At 39.5% G+C, this 25493-nt stretch overlaps 1 protein-coding gene across 2 annotated transcripts in view; it reads left to right on the plus strand.

Moving 5' to 3' along the window:
* Nucleotides 1–25493, plus strand: part of LOC109915710 (urea transporter 2-like) — a 66687-nt gene that overhangs the window by 22756 nt on the left and 18438 nt on the right. Inside the window, exons 2-8 of one of the 2 annotated variants that reach the window (XM_020515373.2) lie at nucleotides 4847–4954; nucleotides 8621–8759; nucleotides 11499–11688; nucleotides 15140–15268; nucleotides 22338–22530; nucleotides 23579–23726; nucleotides 24458–24592. In XM_020515373.2, the coding sequence (XP_020370962.1) occupies nucleotides 4862–4954; nucleotides 8621–8759; nucleotides 11499–11688; nucleotides 15140–15268; nucleotides 22338–22530; nucleotides 23579–23726; nucleotides 24458–24592 (1027 nt within the window). In that variant the 5' untranslated portion in view covers nucleotides 4847–4861. Of the gene's footprint in view, nucleotides 1–4846; nucleotides 4955–8614; nucleotides 8760–11498; nucleotides 11689–15139; nucleotides 15269–22337; nucleotides 22531–23578; nucleotides 23727–24457; nucleotides 24593–25493 lie in introns of those variants that run through there. The other variant, XM_020515372.2, reaches the window with a different exon arrangement.

A 25493-nucleotide genomic window follows, 5' to 3' on the forward strand; every position in this document is an offset into this window, starting at 1 on the left:
AAAGGGCCTAGGCCCGAAACGTCAGCCTTTCTGCTCCTATGATGCTGCTTGGCCTGCTGTGTTCATCCAGCCCTGCACCTTGTTGTCTCTTTATATCAATAGTGTCACTGCCCCTTTTATTCCATGGTTTTCAACTTTGCTGGCAAATTTTTTTATCTGGCACAATGGCATTATATAAAAACCTTTTGGAAAATCATGTACACAAATCTTCTCATTACCCTATCAGCTTTCTGTTTCCTCATCAAAAAGCTTAGTCAAGCATATTATCCTTGAACAATTTTCCCATGTGCTGAATTGTGTGCTGGCTTTATTCAGTCAATCAGTAATTCACAGAGTGACTGTTAATTTTGTCCTGGATTATTATTTGTAACATCTTTCACTTGACGAAGAATAAATTGGTCTGTAATTGCTGACCTTATTACTATACCCTTTTGGAATGAGAATTTAATATCTGTGATTTTCCAGACCTCTACAACCACATCAAAGACTGGAAGATTGTTAGTTCTGAGGAAGGGTCACCAGACCTGAAACATTAACTCTGATTTTTTCTTCACAGATGCTGCCAGACCTTTCCAGCAACTTCTGTTTTTGTTCCTGATTTACAGCATCCACAGTACTTTCAGTTTTTATTCAGTGTTTAACTCCCTGCCACATCTCGTCCAGGCATGCCCACCTTGAAGAACTTCTGCTCCCATCTCCCATGGGATTTCCATTCCAATCTTTCTTCTTGTTCACCGACATTAATTTCACTGTCACTCCTGGTGCTCCACCAAGTATTTGCTAAAACTCATTTCCACAGCCATATCACATTCCTCAGTGACTGCCTCCGGCTCAGACTCACCCCACGTGGATTCCAACTGAAGTTTCATCCCTCATGTTTTGAATCCTCCCAGGATCACAGATATCTCCGTGATGATCCATATTCCACAGACAGCTGCTCTCGCCGCATCCTGAGATCCACACTCAGTGCCATGCAGCGTCACATGCACACTCTTAACTTTCCTCTCCAACAGCATCGCAACACACTGGCCCAGGGTTCCACCACTGCACAATTCCACTTCATCCTCCGGCTCATTTGCCATGTAAACAAGAAACTTTTTCTTTTCCTTTCAGGCATCAAGGACCACAAGATGGAATAACTTAAAAATACCCAAGGCCCTGTGGAACCTTCCTTCCCTCCCCTTCCCTCTGACTCCAATCCTCCCCCAACCCCACCTCCTGTCGGGTATTCACCATCTGTTCTAACCTTCCGCTCTCTGATGCTGAATGTTCTGTACTCAGCAAAGGCCTCAGCTTTATTCCTCTGCACCCCCACCTTAATGAATGTTAGACACGACATGACATCAAACTCTTCTTCCGCCGTCTTCGCCTCCATGCCCACTTCTTTGGACAAGAGTCCTCTGCCCACCTCATAGACCCCTATGCCCAGTTCCAACACTGTCCCTCCGCCTGGACCCCTTCCTCTGGCCTTTTAGCTGCACTCAATCTGTTCATTGAGAACTGTTGACGTGATATTGGTCACCTCAATTTCTCTGTCCCTCTCACCCAATCCAAACTATCTCCCTCTGAACTGACTGCACTCCGTGCGCTTAGATCCAACCCTGACTTTGTTATTAAGCCTGCCGATAAGGCTGGTGCTGTTGTAGTTCAGTGTACTGACATCTACCTTGCAAAGGGTCAGCGCCAGCTCTCAGATGCCTCCTCGTATCTTCCCTTGGACCATAACCCCACCATGCCACATCAGGCCATCGTATCAACTACATTAACTGATCTCATTTCATGCGGTGATCTCCTCCTAGCTGCCTCCAAGCTGATAGTCCCCCCAGACCCACACAGCTCGCTTCTACCTCCTTCCAAAAATCCACAAACAGATCTTTCCGGGCAGACCCATTGTTCTAGCCTGCTCCTGCCCCACAGAACTTATTTCTTCCTACTTGGCTCAGTCTTCTCTCCCCTGATTCAATCCCCGCCCACGTACATCCATGATTCCTCTGACGCCTTATGGAAGTTTCAGAATTTCCAGTTTGCCAGCTCCAGCTGCCGCCTCTTTGCCATGGATGTGCAATCCCGTTACACGTCCATTCCCCACCAGGATGGTCTTAAAGCACTCCGCTTCTTCCTGGAGCAAAGACCTGAACCATCCCCACCTATCACCACCCTCCTCCGCTTGGCCAAGCTCATCCTCACCCTCAACAACTTCTCTTTTAACTTTTCTCATTTTTTTCAGGTCATAAGGATGGCCATGGGTACCCATATGGGCCCCAATTATGCCTGTCTCTTCATGGGGTATGTGGAATATTCCTTGTTCCAGTCCTATTCTGACTCCCACCCACAACTCTTTTTCCAATATATCAATGATATTATCAGTGCTGTTTCCCTCTCTCATCCAGATTTGTTCATCAATCTCGCTTCCAATTTCCGTCCTGCCCTCACTTTCACCTGGTCCATCTCTGACTCCTCCCTTCCCTTCCTCGATATCTGTTTCCATTTCTGGGGATAGACTGGCCACTAATATCCACTGTAAACCCACCAACTCTCACAGCTATAGTAGGAACTGCAGATGCTGGACAATCTGAGGTAACAAGGTGTAGAGCTGGATGAACACAGCAGGCCAAGCAGCATCAGAGGATCAGGACCTGGACTATACATCCTTACACCCTGCTTCCTGTAAAGACTCCATTCCATTCTCTCAGTTCATCCATCTCCGTCGCATATGTGCAGATGAGGCCAACTTTGACAAGGGAGCCTCTGAAATGTCCACCTTCTTCCTCAACCGAGGATTCCCCAGCAAAGTTGTTAACAGGGCCCTCACTGGGTCCGACCCATCTCCCGCACTTCTGCCCTCACCCCCTCTGTTCCCTCTTGCAACAGCGATAGGGTTCCCCTTGTTCTTACCTTCCATCCCACCAGCATCCACATCCAATAGATCATCAGACACTATTTCCGCCACCACCAGACACATATTCCCCTCCCCTCCCTTATCTGCTTTCCGCAGAGACCATTCCCACCGGGACACCCTGGTCCACACTTCCTTCACTCACAACACACCCCCACAGTCCCACAACACCTTCCCCTCTAATGGGCGAAAGTGCAACACCTGCCCATTTACCTCCTCCCTCCCCAGTATCCAAGGACCCAAACATACCTTCCAGGTGAAGCAACAACTTCATCTGCACTTCCCAGAATCTAGTCGATTGCATTCGCTGCTCACAAGGTAGTGTCCTCTACATTGGAGAAACAAAGCGTAGACTGGGTGACTGCTTCGCAGAATTTCTATGTTCTGCTCGCAAAAAAGATCCTGAGCTTCCAGTTACCTGGCACTTTAATGCACCACCCTGCTCCCTGATAAACATCTCAGTGTCAGGATTGCTGCAGTGTTCCAATGAAGCTCAGTGCAAGTTGGAAGAACAGCACTTCATTTTCCACTTGGGGAGCCTTGCAGCCCTTTGGACTCAATATCGAGTTCAATAAATTTAGGGCCTAAACTCTCCCATGCCCTAGCCCCCTACCCAACACACCAGGCCTTGTTATCACATGGCCTGCTATTACACACTACGTATTGTTAGTCTCCATTAACAGCTATTCACCCTCCTAGCCAGTTCGTTATCCACTCCTTTTTGTCTGTCCAACTGCTCTTCTTTCTCTTTGGACTCTATCCCCACCAATTGTTTACTCCCTACCCCCTTACCCTCCCCACTACCTGCATATAAAAATGACGTTTTCATTAGTACCATCAGTTCTGAGGAAGGGTCACCAGACCTGAAATGTTAACTCTGATTTTTTCTTCACAGATGCTGCCAGATCTGCTGAGCTTTTCCACCAACTTCTGTTTCTGTTCTTAATTTTCAGCATCCGCTGTTCTTTTGGTTTTTATTCAGTTCTTCCTTCCTTGTTGGACCTGAAATTTTTCTCTTGTCTATCACTTATGTCATTTCTTGTCTGCAATAGAAAGAAAGTTTTGTGTCATAATGATAATTTGAGACTGTTTCCCCATACATGCTTCCTCTTCATCCCACCCCGAACACCCCCTCCTTCACCTCCATCACTGCCATAACCTCTAAATGGTTTTGTTTCTAGATTGATGAGGTGATATCTAATTTACTACATACATTGCTTCAATTCAGCAAACTGGTATGCTTCTGGAACTGAGCTGTCCTAACACTGTAGTAAATAATTTCTTTCGGTAACTTTTATAAGTAATTTATTAGTCAATAAAGAAGCGAAATATTTGCTCACATGCCTGAAATATTATGGATGATGCGATAACAAATTCATTACCTAAAATTGTTAAAACCAGAGCTGCAGCCTTGATTGGAATTTGTTTGAATTCTATGGTGTACATTGCAAGGAAGGTTTGTCCCATAATGACAAATTAAGACACCTTCCTTTCACTTCCCACCCACACAACATTACCCCCTCAGCCCACATTCACTGAACAGCTTTGTTTCTAGATTGATAAAGTGATGGTAGGTTAATATGTCACATACATAACATCAATTCAGCATGCTGGTGGAACATACATGTCCAAACTTTAGTTAGAATAAGTTAGTGATGTTAATAATGTTTTTGTAAATAGTTTATCACTTTATTTAAAAAAATGAAACAATAGCAAAACAATAAATTCATACTAATATTCTTTGAATAAGTAACAAAATTATGATATTGACACAGTTTGCTCAGCTATATGCAGTTTTCTATTGAGCTGCATATTAAAATTATGCTTTTAATATCCAAGATAAGCTAGTTTTGCATACATGTGTTATGGATAATGGATTGTTTGATTATACAAAAATCTCATATACATTTAAACAAATTTATACATTTCAAGTAAACTTTTTTTTTTCAGGAAACATTTCAATTCATGGATCATCAGAGAATAGAAATCATACAGGAAGAAACAATAATTAAACAGAGTGATATCAAAACAGGTATTCGTGAAGGAATTGGCTCAAAGGTATGAAAATATATTGACCATTTATTTTCAATGCAGGTCAGGTCAGAAATTTTGAGAATGATTATGGGGGTGAGGAAGGTCACTGATTCACATCAAAGAGACTAGCAAGACACTATTAATGATTTGTGTGTGCTCTTATCATATTGAACAAGTTCTCCCTGTACCTCAGTAATGTTCACCATTTACCTTCCAGATGGCATGAATATAGCTAGCAACAGGACATGATGTACAGCTCTATCAGTGATGTTTGAGAATGTTAGCAACAGTTATGAATGATACATGGCCGTCTTCACTACAATCCATTACTTTGTGCACTGATAGCATTTCTCATCATTTTGAAAGAATTATTTATTTGATATAATGTTGTATCCTATGCTCACACAGCTCCTAGAGTGGTATAAAAGTCAAATTCCCTGTTTCCTCTAGACCTGATATAAAACTCAACCTTTCACAATTTATAAACATTATTGGTCTTATTTTGTTCTGTGGCTTCAGATAGAGTTCCCACAGATTTTGCATTACTAAAATTAAATCCTACAAAAGAATTTTTTATTGTTTATTCCTTCCTCAGTAAAAATCTATTTCAGAACTAAGTAATCCTTGTGATGATGCCAGAGATAATGAACGCACAATATTGTTAAGAATTTCATGATTTCAATCCAGTAATAATAAAAGCTTATATTTCCAAATTAGGATTGTGTGCAACTTGAAGAGTATCTTGTCAATTAGGATATTCCCAAAATGTTGCTTTTCTTGACCTTATTATTGTCGGTCGTTGTGGTGGTTGATAGTACTGTTGATATAAGTTTGACATTTTCTGACAATATATTCTCCAAACATTAAATACTGAGGTTTCTGGGCACTGGTGGTAAAGCAAGTGCATATCGAATTCAATAACAGAGATTCTGATCTCGCACATGGCTTGTCTTGGATGGTGCTGAATTATGTGAGTTTTCATAGAACCATAGAATCCCTGCAGTGTGGAAGCAGGCCACTCAGCCCATCAGGTCCACACCAACCCTCCGAACAACATCCCACCCAGACCCACCCCCTACCCTATCATCCCGCATTTCCCATGGCTAATCCACCTAACCTATACATCCCTGGACACTACGGGCAATTTAGCGCAGCCAATCCACCTAGCCTGCACTTCTTTGGACTATGTGAGGAAACCCACGCAGACACAGGGAGAATGTGCAAATTTCACGCAGTCACACGAGGGTGGAATCAAACCCAGGTCCCTAGAACTGTGAGACAGCAGTGCTAACCACTAAGCCACCATGCGAAGTATTCTTCCAGCTACATTCATTTAGGATTTTCCACTAAACTTCAGCCTTTAGTCAAACATACAGATTTATGGATCGGCCATTCTACTCCTCAAGCTGCTCAACCATTCAACAGGATCATGACTGATCTGATTATAACCATACATTCTTGCGACCAATGAAGGCAAACATTCCACATGCCTTCTTGACCATGTTTTCCATTTGTGTTCCACTTTCGGGAAACTTTGGACTTGTACACCTAAATCCCTTTGTATTTTAATGTTTTTCAGGCATCTGTCATTTATTTACTGTATACTTCCCTTGTGCATTAGACCTTCCAAAGTACATCACCTTGCATTTGTCCAGATTAAACTTCATCAGCCATTTCTCCACCAACTCTCCACGATCTATATCCTGCTGTATCCTCTGCCAATCATCCTCACTATCTGCAACTCCTGCAACCTTTGTGCCATTCACAACCTTACTAATCAGACCGCCCACATTCTCTTCCAAATCATTTATATATATTACAAATAACAAAGGTCCCTGCACTGATCCCTGTGGAACACCACTGGTTACTATTCTCCGGTCAGAAAAACACCCTTCCACTTCTATTCTCTGTTTGCTATGACCAAGCCAGTTCTGTATTTATCTTACCGGATCAGTGTGGATCTCCTTCTGTATCAGCCTGCCATGAGGCACCTTGTCAAATGTCTTGCTAAAGTCCATATTGACAACATCTGCCACCCTGCCCTCATCAATCATCTTTGTCACTTCCTCAAAAAACTCAAATGAAGTTGTGAGACACGACCACCCACATGCTGCCTGAATCTAATAAGGCTACATTTTCCACATGTAAATAAATCCTGTCCCAAAGAAACTTCTCAAATAATTTCCCTACTACTAACGTAAGGTTCACAAGCCTGTAATTTCCCAGATTATCCCTTTTGCCCTTCTTAAACAAAGGAACAACAGTGGCTATTCTCCAATCCTCTGGGACATTGCCGGTGACTAAAGAGGATACAAAGATTTCATACAAGGCCTCAGAAATTTCCTCACCTGCCTCCCTCAGCATTCTGGGATAGATCTCATCAGGTCTTGGGGCCTTGCCTATCTTAATGTTTTTCAAAAACTCAACACCTCCTTTTCTTTATTGCCATGCCCTAGAATATCAACAAACCCCTCTTTAGAATCACCAGCGACCATGTCCTTCCCCTTTTTTGAATGCCAATGCAAAGTATTTGTTAAGGACCTCACCCACATCCTCCAGCTCCATGCATTAATTCCCTCCTTTATTCTTAAGTGGACCAACCCTTTCCCTAGCTATATATATATACTATAAAGGGATCGAAGGGTATGGGGAGAAAGCAAGAACAGGCTATTGAATTGGATGATCAGCCATGATCATAACGAAGAGCAGAGCAGGCTCAAAGGGCCGAATGGACTATGGCTGCGCCTATTTTCTATGTTCCTATGTTCCATATAAGAATGTCAATCAAGTGCCTCACCGAAAATATGAATATGTCACAATGTAGGCCAACAAATTAGTCATCATCACCAAAATAGTCTAGCTGGGCGTTAGTCTCATTGGTACTTGTAGAACCTATTTTGAAGCTAAATTGTTCTGTATTAAAAATAAAATCAGGTAAAGTGAAAAATTATCCATTTTGCCTCTCTGCTAAAGACTACTTTTCTCCAACTGAGGTCAAATTGATTGTTTACACACATCATCACGTTGACTGTACTTTAAAAGCACTGTAGAATGTCTTGAGAACACAAAAGATTCTCTATAGATGCAAGTTCTTTTTTATTTGTCAGGAAAAATTGATTATTGAGGTGATGGCTTGAACCTGCTGAGTAGTTTATCTTAACCAATGGATGAAGATTTCTGCTGAGCTCTCAGAGACTTTGAATCAAAGCCAATATTTAGTTGCTTCCAAGGCCATAGTAACTTTCCATTGACCCAAATGACCGATTACAGTAATTTTTCATAAGTAATTTATTGATCGATAAGAAAGTAAAATATTTTACACATGCACAGAATACCCTAGGCTGTGCAATTATGAACTCATTAAACAAGAGGGTTCAAACCAGTAATACAGTCTTGATTACAATCTGCTTTCAAATTTTGCATATTGCACTTCTGTTACTTTAACCAGTCAATAAAGGGATGTTATGAATGTGTGAATCTGAAGCCACACATGTCTATGGAGTTTAGCATCTGAGTTGCATTTAAAGGCCTCTAAGCTGAATTGATTTGAGTCAGATTTATATCTATGCTTTTGGCCTGTAGAATATACTTATAATGTACAGTTAACAAAATGCAGTCATGCTTTTGTTTCTATTTTCATGTTAAACAACACAAAGCAACTTGATTCTCTTTCAATTGTGTGAGGAACAGGATCCATTCATGGAGAAGAAGCAAACAGCAATGATCGAAGATGTATCTACTCTGAATTGCAATAAACGCAAAGAAACCCTTTTGCAAAGAATTAGCTATTTGTCTGGTGACATGAGAGAATTTGGTTACTGGGTGAAAGGTAAGTGAACATTAGGAAAGATATTTTCATTTAAGGATATCAATATTGTAGGTAAATATTTTTCAATAGCCAGTAGATGAAGGAATACAGCGATTTGTTGCAAGGTTGTTTAGTTAGAACAGGATTGAGATGAATAGTGATGAATACATTAGATGCTTACTGAATGTTATGTAGCATAAACTCAATCCCTCATCTGTTAAGAGTTGGAAATGTGTAGCCAAGGATATGGTGACAAATAAACTACATGAGATTAAAGTTCAATAAGCCCACAGTTTTGCTTAAGGATGGGAACACTCCAAATTGGAAATGATTTGGTTAGAATCAAAAATAAACAGACTGTATATGATGTGTGAAAAGAAGGCACTTGATGAATTAAATGGCTTTTCAGAATGCACACTTTCATCTGGTATGGGGGTAACATGTTAACATAGATTTTTAAAATGGCTGGCTGGTAGAAAACAGAGGCTATTTGTCTGACTTGCAAGATGTGACAATTGGAGTCCTGCAGTTGTCTGTGCTGGGCCTCAATTTTTTACAAATTACATCAATGACTTAGAAAAGGTAGTGAAGACATGGTAGCTAAACCTGGAGACAACACCGAGATAGATAGAAAAGTGTGTTGTGAAGAAGACATAAGGAATTTTCAGGAAGATATAGATTGGTTGCATCAGTGGGCAAACATGCAGCAGCAAAAGTATAATGTTAGAAAATGTGAAGATTTTTTCTTTGGCAGCAAGAATGAGAAAACGGAATTATACTTAAACAGAGAACAACCACGGAAATCCAAAACTACAGAGGTATTTAAGTATTCCAATGCATGAATCACAAAACATTTTTATGCAGGTTAAGCATGTAATCAAGGAGTCTAATGGGTTTCTAACCTTTATTATGGGAGAAACAGAACACAAACGTAAGGAGTTATTTTTCAGTTATAAGGGCTTTGGTGAGACCACATCCTGAATATTGCATGCAGCTTTGTCTCCTTATTTAAGGGAGGATGTAAGTGTACTGGAGGCAATTAAGAGGAGGTTTACTAGATTGGTATTGAAATGAATGAATTGTCTTATGAGAATAGGAAAGCTGAGTTTATTTCCAGTGCAGTTTAGAAGACGAAAGCTTTATTCAATGGCTACCACTTCCAGAAACCAGTCATGCCACTGAGCTCTCGCCTCCTTGTGGCTGGGAAACCATTGATGCTCCATGGAACCTGAGACTCAGTAAATGATAAAATGCACTTTATAGCTGAACACATTTCACTGCTAAACAGCCCCAAATGCTTGGCCACTGCTTTATGCGTGAGCACAAACCTACTACTCAACAGTCACAGCTCTGGAATATTTGCCATGCTCAGTGATGGCAGAAAGACAGCGGGGTTCCTTGCCTCTGTTTTATTACCCCTGCTAGGCCAGTTGCCATGGAACAAGTAATATTTCACCCACAGAATTACACACCATAAGCCGAATTTAATGTTGGTTCTGTGCCCCTGCATAAAAGACAGGGACAAGCCTGCTCCACTCACTCTGCACCTATCAAACAGTCAACAGGCCTTTCATTGGCATGAGGCAGCGCATTGGTGCCTCACTGAGGAAGTCCCAGCTGCATCAGAATGCTCTCAGCCAATCAGAGGGCCAGGAGCACCCACCGACCCAACAGCACCACCATGAATAGTGGTCACCGCAGCGAGGCTGAGGGAAAGGTGTTTAACCTTGGTGCTGGGATATAGAGTGAGTGTTGCATCTCAGTTGGCGAACCCTTGTGGGGGTCAGGGGCTTGAATGGCATGACTGGAAAGAGCAGTGAGCAATAATGGGGCAGAGTTTCATTTTGTGGGGGCCTCTGGTAGGGGCAGGTTGCCCATCAAGGACTAACCTCAGCTCAGCATCAAGGCTGGCCAGGTTTTAGCTGGTGGCTTAGTGACCAGGTGTACACCTCTCCCACCATGGGTAAAATCCCTGCCGGGGCAAGACGAGCCCCTTAAGTGAACAAAACTTGCTCATGGACAATTAGATTGCTCAATGCCTCCTGGACTGCTGGTAAAATTGTAATAGGGAATGGTGGGCATGGGTCAGCCATTCTCCCACTGGCTCTTTTGCTCTCTCTAGAATCTTTTCCACTGGTCAACAGCCTCCATATATTCTTTCATAATTTTAAACATCAGTATTGAAACTTTCCTCAACCCTCTTTGTTCTCAGAAGGACAATTCCAGATGCCATTGCAAGGAGGTTTCCTGAGCAATCATAAAGGCAAACATGTGGAGCAGATTCTAAATTTGGATCGATTGTATATTGTCGTTAAGATCAGCTGTAAGAACATGGCAATGAGCAAACCCCAGAGCCATACATCATTGAAATTCGGATCAATTTCACTTAGCATTTGCTAAAATATTTAGACTTTTTCTGGACTTAATTGAACATGCACAGAACCAATTTAACAACAGATTAATAGATTGTATATAATATAATATAAATTCCAATGAATCACTTGATTTGCCAAAAGCAATGCCATTGGTGATACACTTTATAGAAACTAATTAATGTGTTTTACATGCTAAATGTTTGTCCCTGAGTAATAAAGTTACTGTATCATTTAACTTTAGGGTTCAGATTATATCTGCAAACTGTGTGACACCCTCCAAATTCTGCAAATAATTTACGAACCAGTTGCTCAATTATTTGTTTGGGAAGCAGAAAGAAGTCATATTCTTTAACAGTTATATACTTTGCTTCTGACAACATTGCAGAACAAAACATCATCTTTCAACTTATTGACTGGAACCTACGGGGAATTGCACAGGTGATGTTTGTCAACAACCCACTGAGTGGGATTATTATTTTGGCGGGACTGATTGTACAGAATCGATGGTGGGCACTAAATGGCTTTGTTGGAACAGTGTTCTCAACTGTGGCAGCAATTTTGCTCAGTCAGAACAGGTAACCTTTTTATAGAAAAATATTTCTTTTAAAAATTGATCAAAATAACATTTTGAACAATTTTATCTGAGGAATTAGCTATTATTTTAGCTTCCAAAAATCTCTTCAATTTTCTCATTACCATGGGAACAATGTTACTATTTTAAAGCAAGTTCTTTCAATTACTAAATTTCCAAAAGAAATAAGGTATAATGAAATTCACTGTTGAATTGGATCTTCCAAAATGCATCACCTCACATTGGCCTGGATTGAACTCCATCTGCCATTTCTCCACCCAGCTCTCCAATCTATCTATATTCTGCTGCATTCTCCGACAGTCCCCTTCACTATCTGCTACTCCACCAATCTTAGAAATTCCTCAACAATGATTGTATTACCACCATTTGATTGAGCTTTGTAACCTATTTTCAAGGGGACATAAGAATTCAAACTTGTCACTAACTCATAAAGCCCTCATTTTTTGAAATGTCTGACTTAAATATATTGCAAAGATGAACCTACCATGAAGCAGACAGAAGGAACAAAGGTGTCTGAACAAATTGTGATCTAATGCAGTTAAAATTAAAAACAGTTGGTATCCACAATTTAGTTGAACACTTAGTGAAGTCATCTAACAGTTAGAAACATTCAGTAACTACTGGACACAGTCGAGAGGTGATCAATGTTATGAAACAACGCTAGGTGAAATTCCACAGTTTATTACGGACCCAGACAGGATACCCCAAATCATTAAGTACCCAGGTGAGGAGGGATGAACTGGCTCCCCTTGGTTATTCACCCACCCGCTGGACTGGTGGCAACAAGGTTAATTTGAAAAGGATCACTTCCTTTGTGGATAACTCGCTCACAACGTCAAATGACCTTATGGTTTAAAAGAAGCAAATTTAACCAGGCTTTCTTGAATTAACAACATGCGTGAGTTAAGACTAAATATCAGTAAACATAACAACTCAACACATGGACACAGTGTAGAAATAAGAAGTGAGTGCAAAACGATAACAGTTCAAAAAATGATAAGTCTCTGAATTGTTTGTGAAGAGCATATAAGACAATGTTGCAGCTGTTATTGGAAGGCATCAAAAACATTGATATTGAACAGTTGAACAGTCAATTTCAAGATTCTTGGTTTGGCATGTTGGCAGAAATTCTGTTGTTCTGATTCCTTTCAACAGTGAAGGATAGAATGGGGCCCATAAGGAATAAGCAGGGTATGCTGCTTACTGGAGCAAAAGATATAGCAGAGGTACTAAATGAGTGCTTTGCTCCTGTCTTTACCAAATTAGAAAATGGTGACAATGGCCCAGTTGAAAATGCAGGTGTTGAGCAACTGAACAGTATAGTGATAAAGAAGACGTGCTAAAAAAGCTGTCAGCATTCCAGGTAGAGAGGTCGCCAAATGGGATGCATCCAAAATTGCTGAGAGAGGTAAGAGAGCAAATTGTGAAGCCACTGACAGAAATCTTTCGGGCCTCTCTGAACACAGGATCAGTCCAGAAGGGCTGGAAGATTGCAAAAGTGATATCATTGTTTAAGAAAGGGACAAAGGATAACCCAGGAAACTGCAGGCCTGCCAGCTTGACATCAATAGTGGGTAAAGCTAATATAGGCCATAATAAGGGATAAGATAAATATACACTTTTTTTTTCTAAATTCATACGAGACAGTCAACATGGCTTTGTCAAGGGCAGCTCCAGTCTGACAAATTTAACTGAGTTCTTTCATGAGGTGACTCAGGCAATGGATGAGAGTAGTGCTGTAGATGTTGTACATTTCAACTTCCAGAAAGCATTCGATACATGGCAGGTTGGTTAGACAATTAGAAATGTTTGATTTGTCCTTGGCAGCATGAATTAGAAGTTGGCTAAAAAGTAGGAAACAGAAGGTAGGTACAGATGGAGTATTTCTCAGATGAGTTGAAAGTGGTGTTTCCCAGGGATTGCTGTTGGCCTCTTGCTTTTGTGATTTATGGGAATGATTTGGAGATGTGTATTGAGGCCAAAATCTCTAAATTTGCAGATGACACTAAGCTAAGGAGAATAATGAATTGTGAAGATGACACTGAGTGACTTCAGAGGGACAGTGACAAAATGGCCATATGGGCAAACACCTAACAAATACATTTTATGGCAGAGAAACATGAGGAAATGCATTTTGTTAGAAGAAACATGGAAAGACAATGCACGCCAAAGGTCCAACTTTGAGGGGAATACAGCAGCAGAGGCAACTTGAGGTTCAAGTACATAATGTTGAAACAGTTGTTAAGAAGGCTTATAGGATCCTCAGGTTTATAAATACAGGCTTAGAGTATAAAAGCAAGGAAGTGATGTTATGTCTGTACAAATCATTGGTAAAGCAACATTTAGAGTATTAAGATCATTTTTCGGCACTTTATTTCAGGAAGGACATTAAAGCCCTGGAGAGAGTGTAAAGGAGACTTAATAGAATGATGCCAGGAATGAGGGATTTTAGATAAAAGGAAAGATTAGAGAAATTGGGCTTAATCTGTTGGAGCAGGGAAGATTAATAGGTGACCTTATGGAGGTACTCAAAGTTGTTTTGAGAGGGTAAGGAAGGATATTTTGTTTCCAATAGCTTGTATGTCAATAACATAGGGTCACAATTTCAAGACTGTCAGCAACAGAGCTAGGAGTGAGAAGAGGAGAAACTTCTTTACTCAGATAATTTTTAGGATTTGGAATATGCTGCCTAGGGGATTGGATTCCATAGATCTCAAAAGACAGCCGGACATATGTATTTGAAAGTTATGAATTTCGAGGTCTACGGAGATAGGTCTGGAGATTGCGACTTGCTGGGTAACACTTTCAAGAGTCAGTACAGATATGATGGATCGAATGGTCTCCTTAGGTACTGTAAAATTCTATGATTCTATAATTTATTTAAGATCAAGTGAAAAGGAGCAGTATTTTGAATTTCCAGTGAAACTTGAAATCATTTTCAGCTCCCCAATTAGATCATGAAAATATATTACACCCCAACTTGTTTACTACCAACTGATATGATATGCGCTCAGTCATATTGTTTTGCTATTCCAGAACTAGAGTCTTTGCTCTGCCAAAGTGTTCATGTGCACCAATCTAATGTTAACTTTCTTAAAAGTTCAAGATAAATGCTGTTTTTAAAAACCTCTTTGATAAGTTTTGTATGTAAGAAACTAATGTTCTTCTTGAATAATACCTGCCCAGTTATGATATTTTTCCTGATAACGAATCATAAGAGTATCTAATTTGAAGTCAGTACATAAGATGGTGCTGTTAATATCATGATTCAAAGCAATTCTGTGTTAAGATATTTACTTTTTAATTTTCTAAGTGTACTTGTTTTCCATGACCTTTCCCAAGGTCAAAGCAAGCAAATCATTTTTGCATATTTAATAAATGTTTGGAAAGATGTTTAGCTCCAAAATGTTACGTTTTTACTTACAACATTTTAGATCCGCAATTGCAGCAGGGCTTTATGGATACAATGGCACCCTGGTTGGTCTTTTGATGGCTGTGTTTTGTGACAAAGGAGATTGGTATTGGTGGTTAATGCTGGCTGTAATCTTCATGTCGATGATATGGTATGTTAAAAGTCTACTTGTACTCTTATTGAAGGTACTCTAATGCTATCTACATTAATATATTCTACATTCAAATGTTCAAATCTTCCAAATGTGTTTTTCAACTAAATAAATGTCTGTAACGTTTGAATTTTTTAAAAAAAATACGATTACAGGATGGTACATGAATCATAGAAACCTAGAATCCCTACAGTGTGGAAACAGGCCCTTCGGCCCAACAAGCCCACACCGCCCCTCAGAACATCCCACCCGGATCCATCCCCCGATAACACACACAATCTACACATTCCTAAACACTATGGGCAATTTAGCATGGCCAATCCACCTAACCTGCACATCTTTGGACTGTGGGAGGAAATCAGAGCACCCTGGTTAGAGTCATACCTGACACATATGGAGGTGGTTGTGGTTGTTGGAGGTCAGGCAACTTAGCTCCAGGATATCTCTGCAGGAGTTCCTCAGGATAGTATCATAGGCCCAAACATCTTTAGCTGCTTCATCAATCACCTTCCTTCCATCATAAGGTCAGAGTAGGGATATTAACTAATGATTGCACAATGTTCAGCACCATTTGCGACTCCTCAGATACTGAAGCAGTCCATGTTAAATTAAACAAGACAATTTCCAGGCTTGGGCTAACAAGTGGCAAGTAACATTCCAGGCAATGGCTGTCCAAAATAAGACACAATTTAACTACTGCCTCTTGACATTCAATGCCATTATCATCATTGAATCCCTATAATCAATATCTTGGGTATTACCATTGACCAGAAACTCAAACTGCACTCACCATTTAAATACAGTAGCTACAAGAGCAGGTCAGAGGCTAGGAATATCCCAGCGAGTAACTCACCTCCTGACTCCCCAAAGTCAGGCACAAGTCCAGAGTGTGATGGAACACTCCCCACTTGTCTGGATGAGTACGGCTCCAACAACACTCAAGAAACTTGACAAAACTCCAGGACAAAGCAACCGACCCTTCTAGCATCACATCGCAAGCATCCACTCTCCTATATACGAATGATAAGATACACCACAGAAACTCAGCAAAGATTCTGAGACTGCACCTTTCAAAACCATGACCTTTCATCTAAAGGACTAGGGCAGTAGATAAATGGGAACACCACAAGTTCCTCTCCACTGTCCTGACTTGGAAATATATTGCCGTTCCTTCACTGTCAAGATCCTGCAATTCCTTCCCTACACACATAGACTGCAGTGGTTCAAGAAGGCAGCTCACCATCATCTTCTCAAGGGGCAACTAGGGACAGGCAATAAATGCTGGCCCAGCTAGCGACACCCATGTCCCATGAGTGAATCTTTTAAAAATGCTAGTTTTCTTTTTGACAAACACTCAGTCTGGAAGCGTATATGTCATCAGGAAATCAGTCAGAAGCCAAGTTTACATTTCCAAAAACTCTGCAGTTTTGAGTGGATTATCTAACTCAGTCTTCTTTCAACGTTTCCTAAATAACAAATATCAGTCTTCAGTCAATTTGATTCATTCGAAAGGAGATTAAGAAGCAGCTGGATACAGCACAGACTATGGAAACTGATAGTATTTTATTCATTTATTCATGGATGAGGGCATCGCTGGATAGGCCAGCATTAATTGCCCAAAGGGCAGTTAAGAGTCAACCACATTGCTGTGGGGTCTGGAGTCACATATAAGCCAGATGCCAGTTTCCTTCCCTAACGGACATTAGTGAACCAGACAGATTTTTCCCGACAATTGATAATGGAATCATGGTGATCACTAGACGCTTGAATTGAAATTCCACCAGCTACCGTGGGATTTGAATTTGGATCTCTGGATTAACAGTTCAGCGATAATGCCACTAGGCCATTGTTTCCCCTTCTCAGCTGTGGAGCTGAAGCCTTGTGCTTTAGAGCTAGCCATTTCCCTAGCCAACTGTTCCAGGATAAGTATAACACTAGCATCCATCCAGCAAGGTGGAAAGTTGTCCAGGTATGCCCCGACAACCAAAAGCAGAACAAATCCAATCCAGCCAGTTATCATCCCATCAGTGAACTCTCAATCATTATCAAAGTGATGGAAGATATAATTGACTGTGGGTAAAGGAAACTTACACAGCAATAACTTACTCAATAATGTTTAGATTGAGTTTTGTTAGGACCATTGGTTCCAGTCCTCATTACAGACTTGGCCCAAATATGTGCAAAATAGCAGAATACCAGAGGTGGGATGAAAGTGTGAAATATCCCATAATATCAAAGCAGAATTTGATCAAACGTGATATCTAGGAGCAGGCACTACATTGTCTCACTTAAAAACCATAGACCATAATACATAGGTGCAGAATGAGGCCATTTGGCCCATCAAGTCTTCTCCACTATTTGAACATGGCTGTTATGTTTCTCCTATAAGACCATAAAATATAGGAATCTTAAGTGGGATTTGTGACTACCAGCTATATGTGACATTTTTAGAAGATTTTCCTGAAGCCAGAAGGAACATGAGAGCTTTCCATGACCATGCAGGCCTAATAATCAACCTGCTTACTACTCAATCAAACCACCAATTCCCAGAAATCACCTGAGAACCATTGCAAAATTCAGTCTTTCACAGGTTGAGCTGACTATGGAGATGTGATAGGAGCTAACAGTTTGTTCCTAAGATGTGTATGAAGCCTGAGGCCCAATTTGAGAACAGCTCATGCCATACCAGATGGACATGAGCTGCATACGCAGTGCAGAGACTGGGACCAGAGGTGGGGCATGGATTAATTTCTATGTCATCATTTGAGAACTCTTATAATAATTAATGTAATATGGTCAAATATGCTTGTGAGTTCTACAATAATTATTTTCTTATTTTGTAGAGACCTAAAGCAAATACCAGAAATTATTAAGCATAATTTTCTTTGCAAAACAGATAATGAAATCACAGGTGGCTTGCCCAAGTGTTCACTATGCATTCATGGGGGAAGCGATGACCTCGTGGTATTATCACCAGACTGCTATCCCAGAGACCCAGAAAATGTTCTGGGGATCTGGGTTTGAATCCTGCCATGGCAGATGGTGGAATTTGAATCCAATAATAATCTGGAATTAAGAATCTAATGATGACCATGAATCCATTGTTGATTGTTAGGTGAAAAAATAACATCTGGTTCACTAATGTCCTTTAGGGAAGGAAACTGCTGTTCTTACCTGGTCTGGCCTACATGTGACTTCACACCTACAGCAATGTGACTGATTCTTAACTGCCCTCTGGGCAATTAGGGGATTGACAATAAATGCTGCCTGGCCAGCAATGCCCTCATCCCATGAATGTATAAAGGAAAAACAAGGAAGATGTTCCCTGTCAGGAGTATAGGGCATTTAAATTTTATTCACCTTCAGATGAATTAAAATTACATGCAAAATTAACTCCTTTCAGACGTATATCTGTTAACCTTTATGGAATGGATCGCAAATTTATGACAGATTGTAATAATTTTAGGAAAATAATAATACATTAAATATAAGTTCAAGCATCATTGGTGTTGCCTTGATTTGGAAAAAGCTTGAGTTTTCATTGGCAGTCTGGATGAATAGAACTGGAAAATGCCTGCTGACTAAAAGCAGTGAAATGCATACTCAACTGAGATACAATCAAATAGCAAAATAAAGAGAAATAATATAATCATTCAACCTGAAAATGGCTTGACCACAAAAAAACTACAGTTTTAACAACCAGAGGGAGATTGTTGATAGCAATACTTAAACTAATTTCTCATCTTTAGAGGAGATTAACAGATGAATATTAGAACCATTTATAGAGATAGGAGTTATTTTATGGGAATAAAGCCAACATGTTCTTACAGATGCTCAGTCATTAAGAATATTCAAGTTGAGAAGGATCAGTTTTTTTTTGATCAGTCAAATAATCAAAAAGGCATAAAAGTGGAGTAGCAAATCATCACAATCATATATTATTTCATGTAATGTAATATCACTGCTGTTGCCTTTGAGAAGGTGGTGGTCAGCTGCCCTTTGAACCACTGTAGCCCATCCGGCATTGCCATACCCACAATGCAGTTAATGAGAAGTCAGGAGGTGAGTTATTCGTCACAGGATTCCTAGCCCCTGACCTGCTCTTGTAGCCATTGCATTTATGTGGTGAATCCAGTTCAGGGTCTAGTCAATGGTAATCCCCCAGTTTTAATAATGGGAATTTACCAATGGTAATGCCATTGAATGTCAAAGGGGTGATGGTTATATGTTCTTTTCTTTTCAATGGCCACTGCCAGGCACTTGTCTACCATAAATGTTACTTGCCACTTGTCAGCCCCAATCTGGATATTGTCCAGATCTTGCTGCATTTGGACATGGACTGTTTTAGTATCTGGGGAGTCACGAATAGTGCTGAACATTGTGCAATCATCAGCAAGAACACCCACTTCTGACCTTATGATGGAGTATTGATGCAGCAAAAGAAGATGGTTGGGCCTAGAACATTACCCTGAGAAACTCCGGCAGAGATGTTCTGCTGTAGAGGTGACTGACCTCCAACAACCACAATTGTCTTCCTATGTCCCAGATATGACTCCAACAGCAGAGAGTTTCCTCCTTCATTCCTGTTAACTCTAATTTCACTCAATCAAACGTGGACTTGATATCAAGGGCATTCACTCTTACATCCCCTCTGGAATTCAGCTCTTTCTTTTCCCATTTGAACCAAGGCTGTATTGACATCAGGAGCTGACGGACCTTGGCAGAACCCAAAGTGAATGTTGCTAAGCAACTGCTACTTAATAACACTATTGATGACCCGTTTCATTGATTTACTGATGATCAAAAGTAGAGTCACGGAGTGGTAATTGGCTAGGTGGATATGTCCTAATTTTTGTGTACAGGACATACTTGGCAATTTTCCATGTTGCTGGGTACATGCCATTGTTGTAACTGTTCTTGAACAACATGGCTAGGGGCCATTTCTTCTCTTACCATTTCTTATGTTATTATGTTTGTGCTATTGCTAGTTTGTGGTGGCGAAGTGTACAAGGTAATCTCATGAGGCATAAACAATTGTTTATATCCAAAATACTAAGTCACATACATCACTGGAACTGCAAACATTGCAACTGAACCTAATAGAAGTTTAAATTGGTTAGGTTTTTGGACCAATTTAAATAACTACTTGAATTAAAAGAGAGAGTTTTAGGTTGAGCAGGTCACATTTATACTTTATAAATCACAGCAGTCAGTTAAAATGAAGATGAGATCCTAATATTGTTACAGGTTTCACGTGAATTACACCCCACAGTTCTCTATCATACCTTTGAATTTTACTCCACATCAATATAGATTGGGAAAGTAATTGAATAACACCAATCATCCAAGCACTAAAGTAGCATTAAATGAAATACCATGTTCCTATGAACCTTTCTACCATGGCATGACAGAGGAGTAGTAGATGCCGAGATTCAGGTCCAGTAGGAGACTGTGTTTGGGGAATGCTATGAGATCACAGAAGTCCTGCAGGAAGTTTTACCATCTGTACTAAACCATCAGTGATAATGAAAATCAATAATGGCTTGAGCATTTAAGTCACGAATTGTTGGAAGCAATCACATGGGAAATTTTAGAACTCATCCAATCTCTCTCTTTTGGCTCTATCTCCACCTATCGTTTAATCCTTACCCTTCGCCCCACCCTATCTTCTGCATAAAAACCAATATTTTCCTAGCTACCATGAGTTCTGAGGAAGGGTCACTGGACCCAAAATGTTATCTCTGAGTTCTCTTCATAGATGTTGCCAGGCCTGCTGAGCTTTTTCAGCAATTTCTGTTTTTGTTTCTGATTTCCATCATCCATCGTTCTTTCCATTTTTATTTAGTAATTGACCGAGCATTGCTTGATGGAGGAGGCTGACACCTTGTACCTTCATGTGCAGTAGTACTTAATTTCAATATTGATATTGTTGCTTGTCACCAGCTGTGTTTACAACTCTAACATGCAATGCCTTTATGACTTTTGAAAGAAAACTGTTCTTTCATGTGGTATGGGTGTTACTGACCAGATCACAATTTTTAACATATCTCTAATTGCAGCTGAATTGCTTTCTAGACCATTTGAGATGACAGTTAAGATCATTGTGGATCTGGAGTCACATGTAGCCCAGACTCAATAAAGACCACAGATATCCTTCTCTAAAGGACTTTAGTAAAATAGATGGGTTTTTAAGGAACAATCAACGATAATTTTCATGGGAGCCATTAGTGAGACTAGCTTTCAATTCCAGATTTATTGATTGAATTCAAATTCCATCAGACACTGACGGAATTTGAACATGTTTCCTCAGATCATTAGCTGGCCCTCTAGATTGCTAATTTCAGTGACATTACCATTACACTACCATTTCTCCAGTTACATTTTTTTAAACCTTTCATATTGTCAGGGCACCTAATGAATCATATTTAAACAGTGGTTAATGTTGTAATTTTAGCAAACATATCAACCAAGTTGCTAAGTGCTACAAGCATCAATGAGATAAACCGTTTCCAGGGAACTACTTGAGAGATAAGTGTCAGTCAGGACTAAAGGACTTCCCTGTTGTTCTCTGAATAGTACAAAATGTTGTTATGTATCTACTTGAAAGGACACACTGCATCTCTTTTTAATGACTCACTACTAATGTGGCATATTTGGCAATGTGATACACCCCCCTCACCCTGGTCTGTGCTGAAGTGAAGCTAAATCTGTGTGCTATACCCTCTGGAGTGGGTTTTAACTCCAATTTTCTCACTGGCTGTCTTTCGTCAGTGAAGGCAGTAAATGAGTCTTTGAAGTAAAGCATCTATCTACTAAAACTTCTTTAAATAATCCTTCATGTGTTTATAAACAATCGATAGACAGGATCTTGTCCACTCCGTCCATACTGGGATGATGTAACATTTCCAGATCCAAAACTCAATTTTTGAGTGAAAATTTTTGAAACTTTTTTTTTTGTAAGTGTGTTAGTGAAAAGCAAATAGTGATTAAAGGAATGAAATTATGTCATTTAATAAGTTAATATAATTAATTTATTTTATATTTATTCTAAAAGTAATTTATTTTGCAGTCCTATTATTTCAAGTGCCTTGGCTGCTGTGATGGGAAGATGGGGTCTACCTGTTTTCACTCTGCCTTTTAATATAGCTGTCGGCTTGTTCATAGCTGCAACAGGGCACTACAACCAGCATTTTCCTCAAATATTTATTGGACCAATGAGTTCATCACCAAACATTACATGGTCTGATCTTAGTGTTCCAATGGTAAGAAACATTTGTGTCATTTTATAATCGTTGAGCATTGCTAAGATAGCAAGTACATTAAACGGAAAGAGATCACAGTAAACATACATAGCAAAATATCTTTTTCACACCTAATTATTTTAGAAAAAATTTATATCCTCATCATTAAATCTATTATGATATAATTATGATTACATTCCTTTATATGTCCAATTACGTATTTTGCTGAATGACGTACACATCATCCATCAATATACAAGTAAACACCTACTGCCTTAGAATTTGTGATTACAGTTGATTAACCATATGTCAGCAGTGTTCAAACTGTGCTGCTCTACAACAAAGTGAAGGTTAATTTACATTGTGGGCCAGTTGCTAAATTGTGCAGTCTAGTCCTGAACATAAAAGAAAGCTTTACCTTCTGAAAAGTAGACAGTTGTGTGATTGTTTCCAAAAGAAAACAAAATCAACTAAATTTTTCATATGCTGTAAATAAATCAGAGTTGGAATGGAAATGGTAAAGAATGTTTCTCTAAACGTAAAAAATTACACACCTTTGGAATGAATAAAGATCTTGAGAAAAGAAATATCAAGACTGTAATAACTGAGACAGAGAATGGTGACGTTGGACAGTTTGAAATTAAAAATGAAGCTCCTATAATCAACTGAAGAGGAATGCACAAGACACATAGCGTGGAGAAGAGGATCTGACCTTAGCTGATCACTATAATGTCACTATAATCACTGCTATACAACTATAGTAGATGAATAAAATGTGTTTTGTTTTAAATCCAGTAGTTTGACCAATCAAATTGCATCTGGAATGCAACACCTTACATTTACATTTAAAATAAGAAAAAGCTAAGGTCTAAACTGTCTTCTGAATATTTTGAAGGCGTTTGGTCTGGTCCTAATAATTTAAAATAGTTGCATTGATGCAAACATATCCAGCATTTCTAATGTTTGCCTTTAGTTTTGAGTTGACTGTCTATTTCAACAAGCACTTATAAAAAACAATTGTTGCAGTCCTTAAAAATTACTTAACACCTCATTGTTTCAATCTATTTAGCTTGTGAGAGCTATCCCCATTGGTGTTGGACAGGTGTATGGTTGTGACAATCCCTGGACTGGCGGTATTTTCCTTGTTGCATTAATTATCTCATCTCCACTGATATGTCTACATGCTACAATTGGATCTACTGTGGGTATACTGGCAGGTATGATTTAATCGCTGCTCCTGAGGTATATGCCCACAAAGATTCTACGTTAAATGTGCCTTTTTTTTATTATGTCTTGGGCAATAATAATATTTATTGCTTATTCCTAACCATTGTGGGTTTAAAAAAAAACAGCCCTGTTTTTCAGAAACCAAACAGGCACCTCAGCATTCAACAAGAAAAGTGACATGCTGGTGCTCATTCCTTCCAATAGCCAATACAATATTGGATCAGGCCGTTTCTCAGAATGCCTGTCAAACAAATGTAAAACAATGAATGAACTCTTTAAATAAGCACTTTTCACTTCCGTTTGACATATTAATCTGCCTCAGTGTTTGACTCACCCCGTCATAAACTCACTGAGCACTTCATAGTACTAAAAGGCAGGAAGGACCTGGACTATTTAAAGGGTGCATTCACAAAGAATTCTCCTTCTAGATTGTTGATTAGATTCCAGGAGATTTCTGGCCAATTTTCTGACATGAAATTGCATTTAACTGTTGGTTTCACTTGTTCATTGAGTAAAAATGAATATTTAAAATCAGTTAATTCTGTATTAAGGGATCAAATAATTGTACATTTGAAATACTTGAATCAAAACTTCTAATTGCATTCTATGTTTTCTACATTGTCTATATTGTTTTTTCTATGAAACAGAATCAAAGCAGCTCACAATCTGTAAAGGGCTGAACAATTACATATTTTATTCAATTTATCAATTTGTTTTATAGGATTAACACTTGCTTCACCATTCCAGAAAATCTATGATGGATTATGGAGCTACAACTGTGTCCTGGCCTGTATTGCAGTGGGAGGAATGTTCTATGCCCTTACATGGCAGACCCACCTATTGGCAATAATATGCTGTAAGTAAAAACAAATCTATGTTGGCATCATGTAAATATTTGTAGTCACAACTGTTTCATTGCTAAATAAATGTTAATTATCAGTAAAAGGAGAAATAATTCTTGAAGAGAACTGGATCATCCTTCCAGCTAACATCGCAATAACACTTTTGACCATCATTTCCCACCCTTTCTTCTTCACAGCACATCTATGGTAAAAAGCTATTATGGTCCCACTCCCATCTGAACGCAAGCCTACACATGACGTATCCTCAAACTATTTCTCCCTTGCTTGTACAGTCAATTTTAATGATGCTTTTTGTAATCATCACCTAAATGTTTGGCTTAGCAGCATTGTTGACAGGCATGGGCTAAATTTCAATATGTGCATTGATAGTAGTCACTCATTTTATCCACCTGTCACATCAACACCTTTGACTCCAGAGCTGAATCTAACTGAAAGGAGAAGTTTATTTAATATACCTTGACCCACAAAACCAAATAACCAAAGACCCACTCATCTCATGGGAAAAATGGATCTCTCAGAGCTGTTACAAAACTTTGATTCTGTGCTCTTTTTACATGGGTGTGACATTATTTGAATGTACCAATCAGCTATAATACATGCAATTCAATTCATCTAATTGTGTTCAAATTCAATGTATGATGATTGAATAATAAATTAATACCAGGGCATATGTCCAGGCGGGTGGTTTGGGAGGTGGTAAACAGATAGTCAATTGCTTCAGAGATAGTAGAAACTACAGGTGCTGGAGAATCTGAGATAACAAGGTGTAGAGCTGGATGAACACAGCAGGCCAAGCAGAACTTCTTCAAGGTAGGCATCCTTAGGAGAGGCTTCACAGTGGGGTTAAAATTGTTTCAGAGATAGTAGGAACTGCAGATGCTGGAGTATCTGAGA

This window comes from Rhincodon typus, chromosome 1 (genome assembly GCF_021869965.1).
Source record: "Rhincodon typus isolate 14 chromosome 1, sRhiTyp1.1, whole genome shotgun sequence".
Classification (NCBI taxonomy): Eukaryota; Metazoa; Chordata; class Chondrichthyes; order Orectolobiformes; family Rhincodontidae; genus Rhincodon; species Rhincodon typus.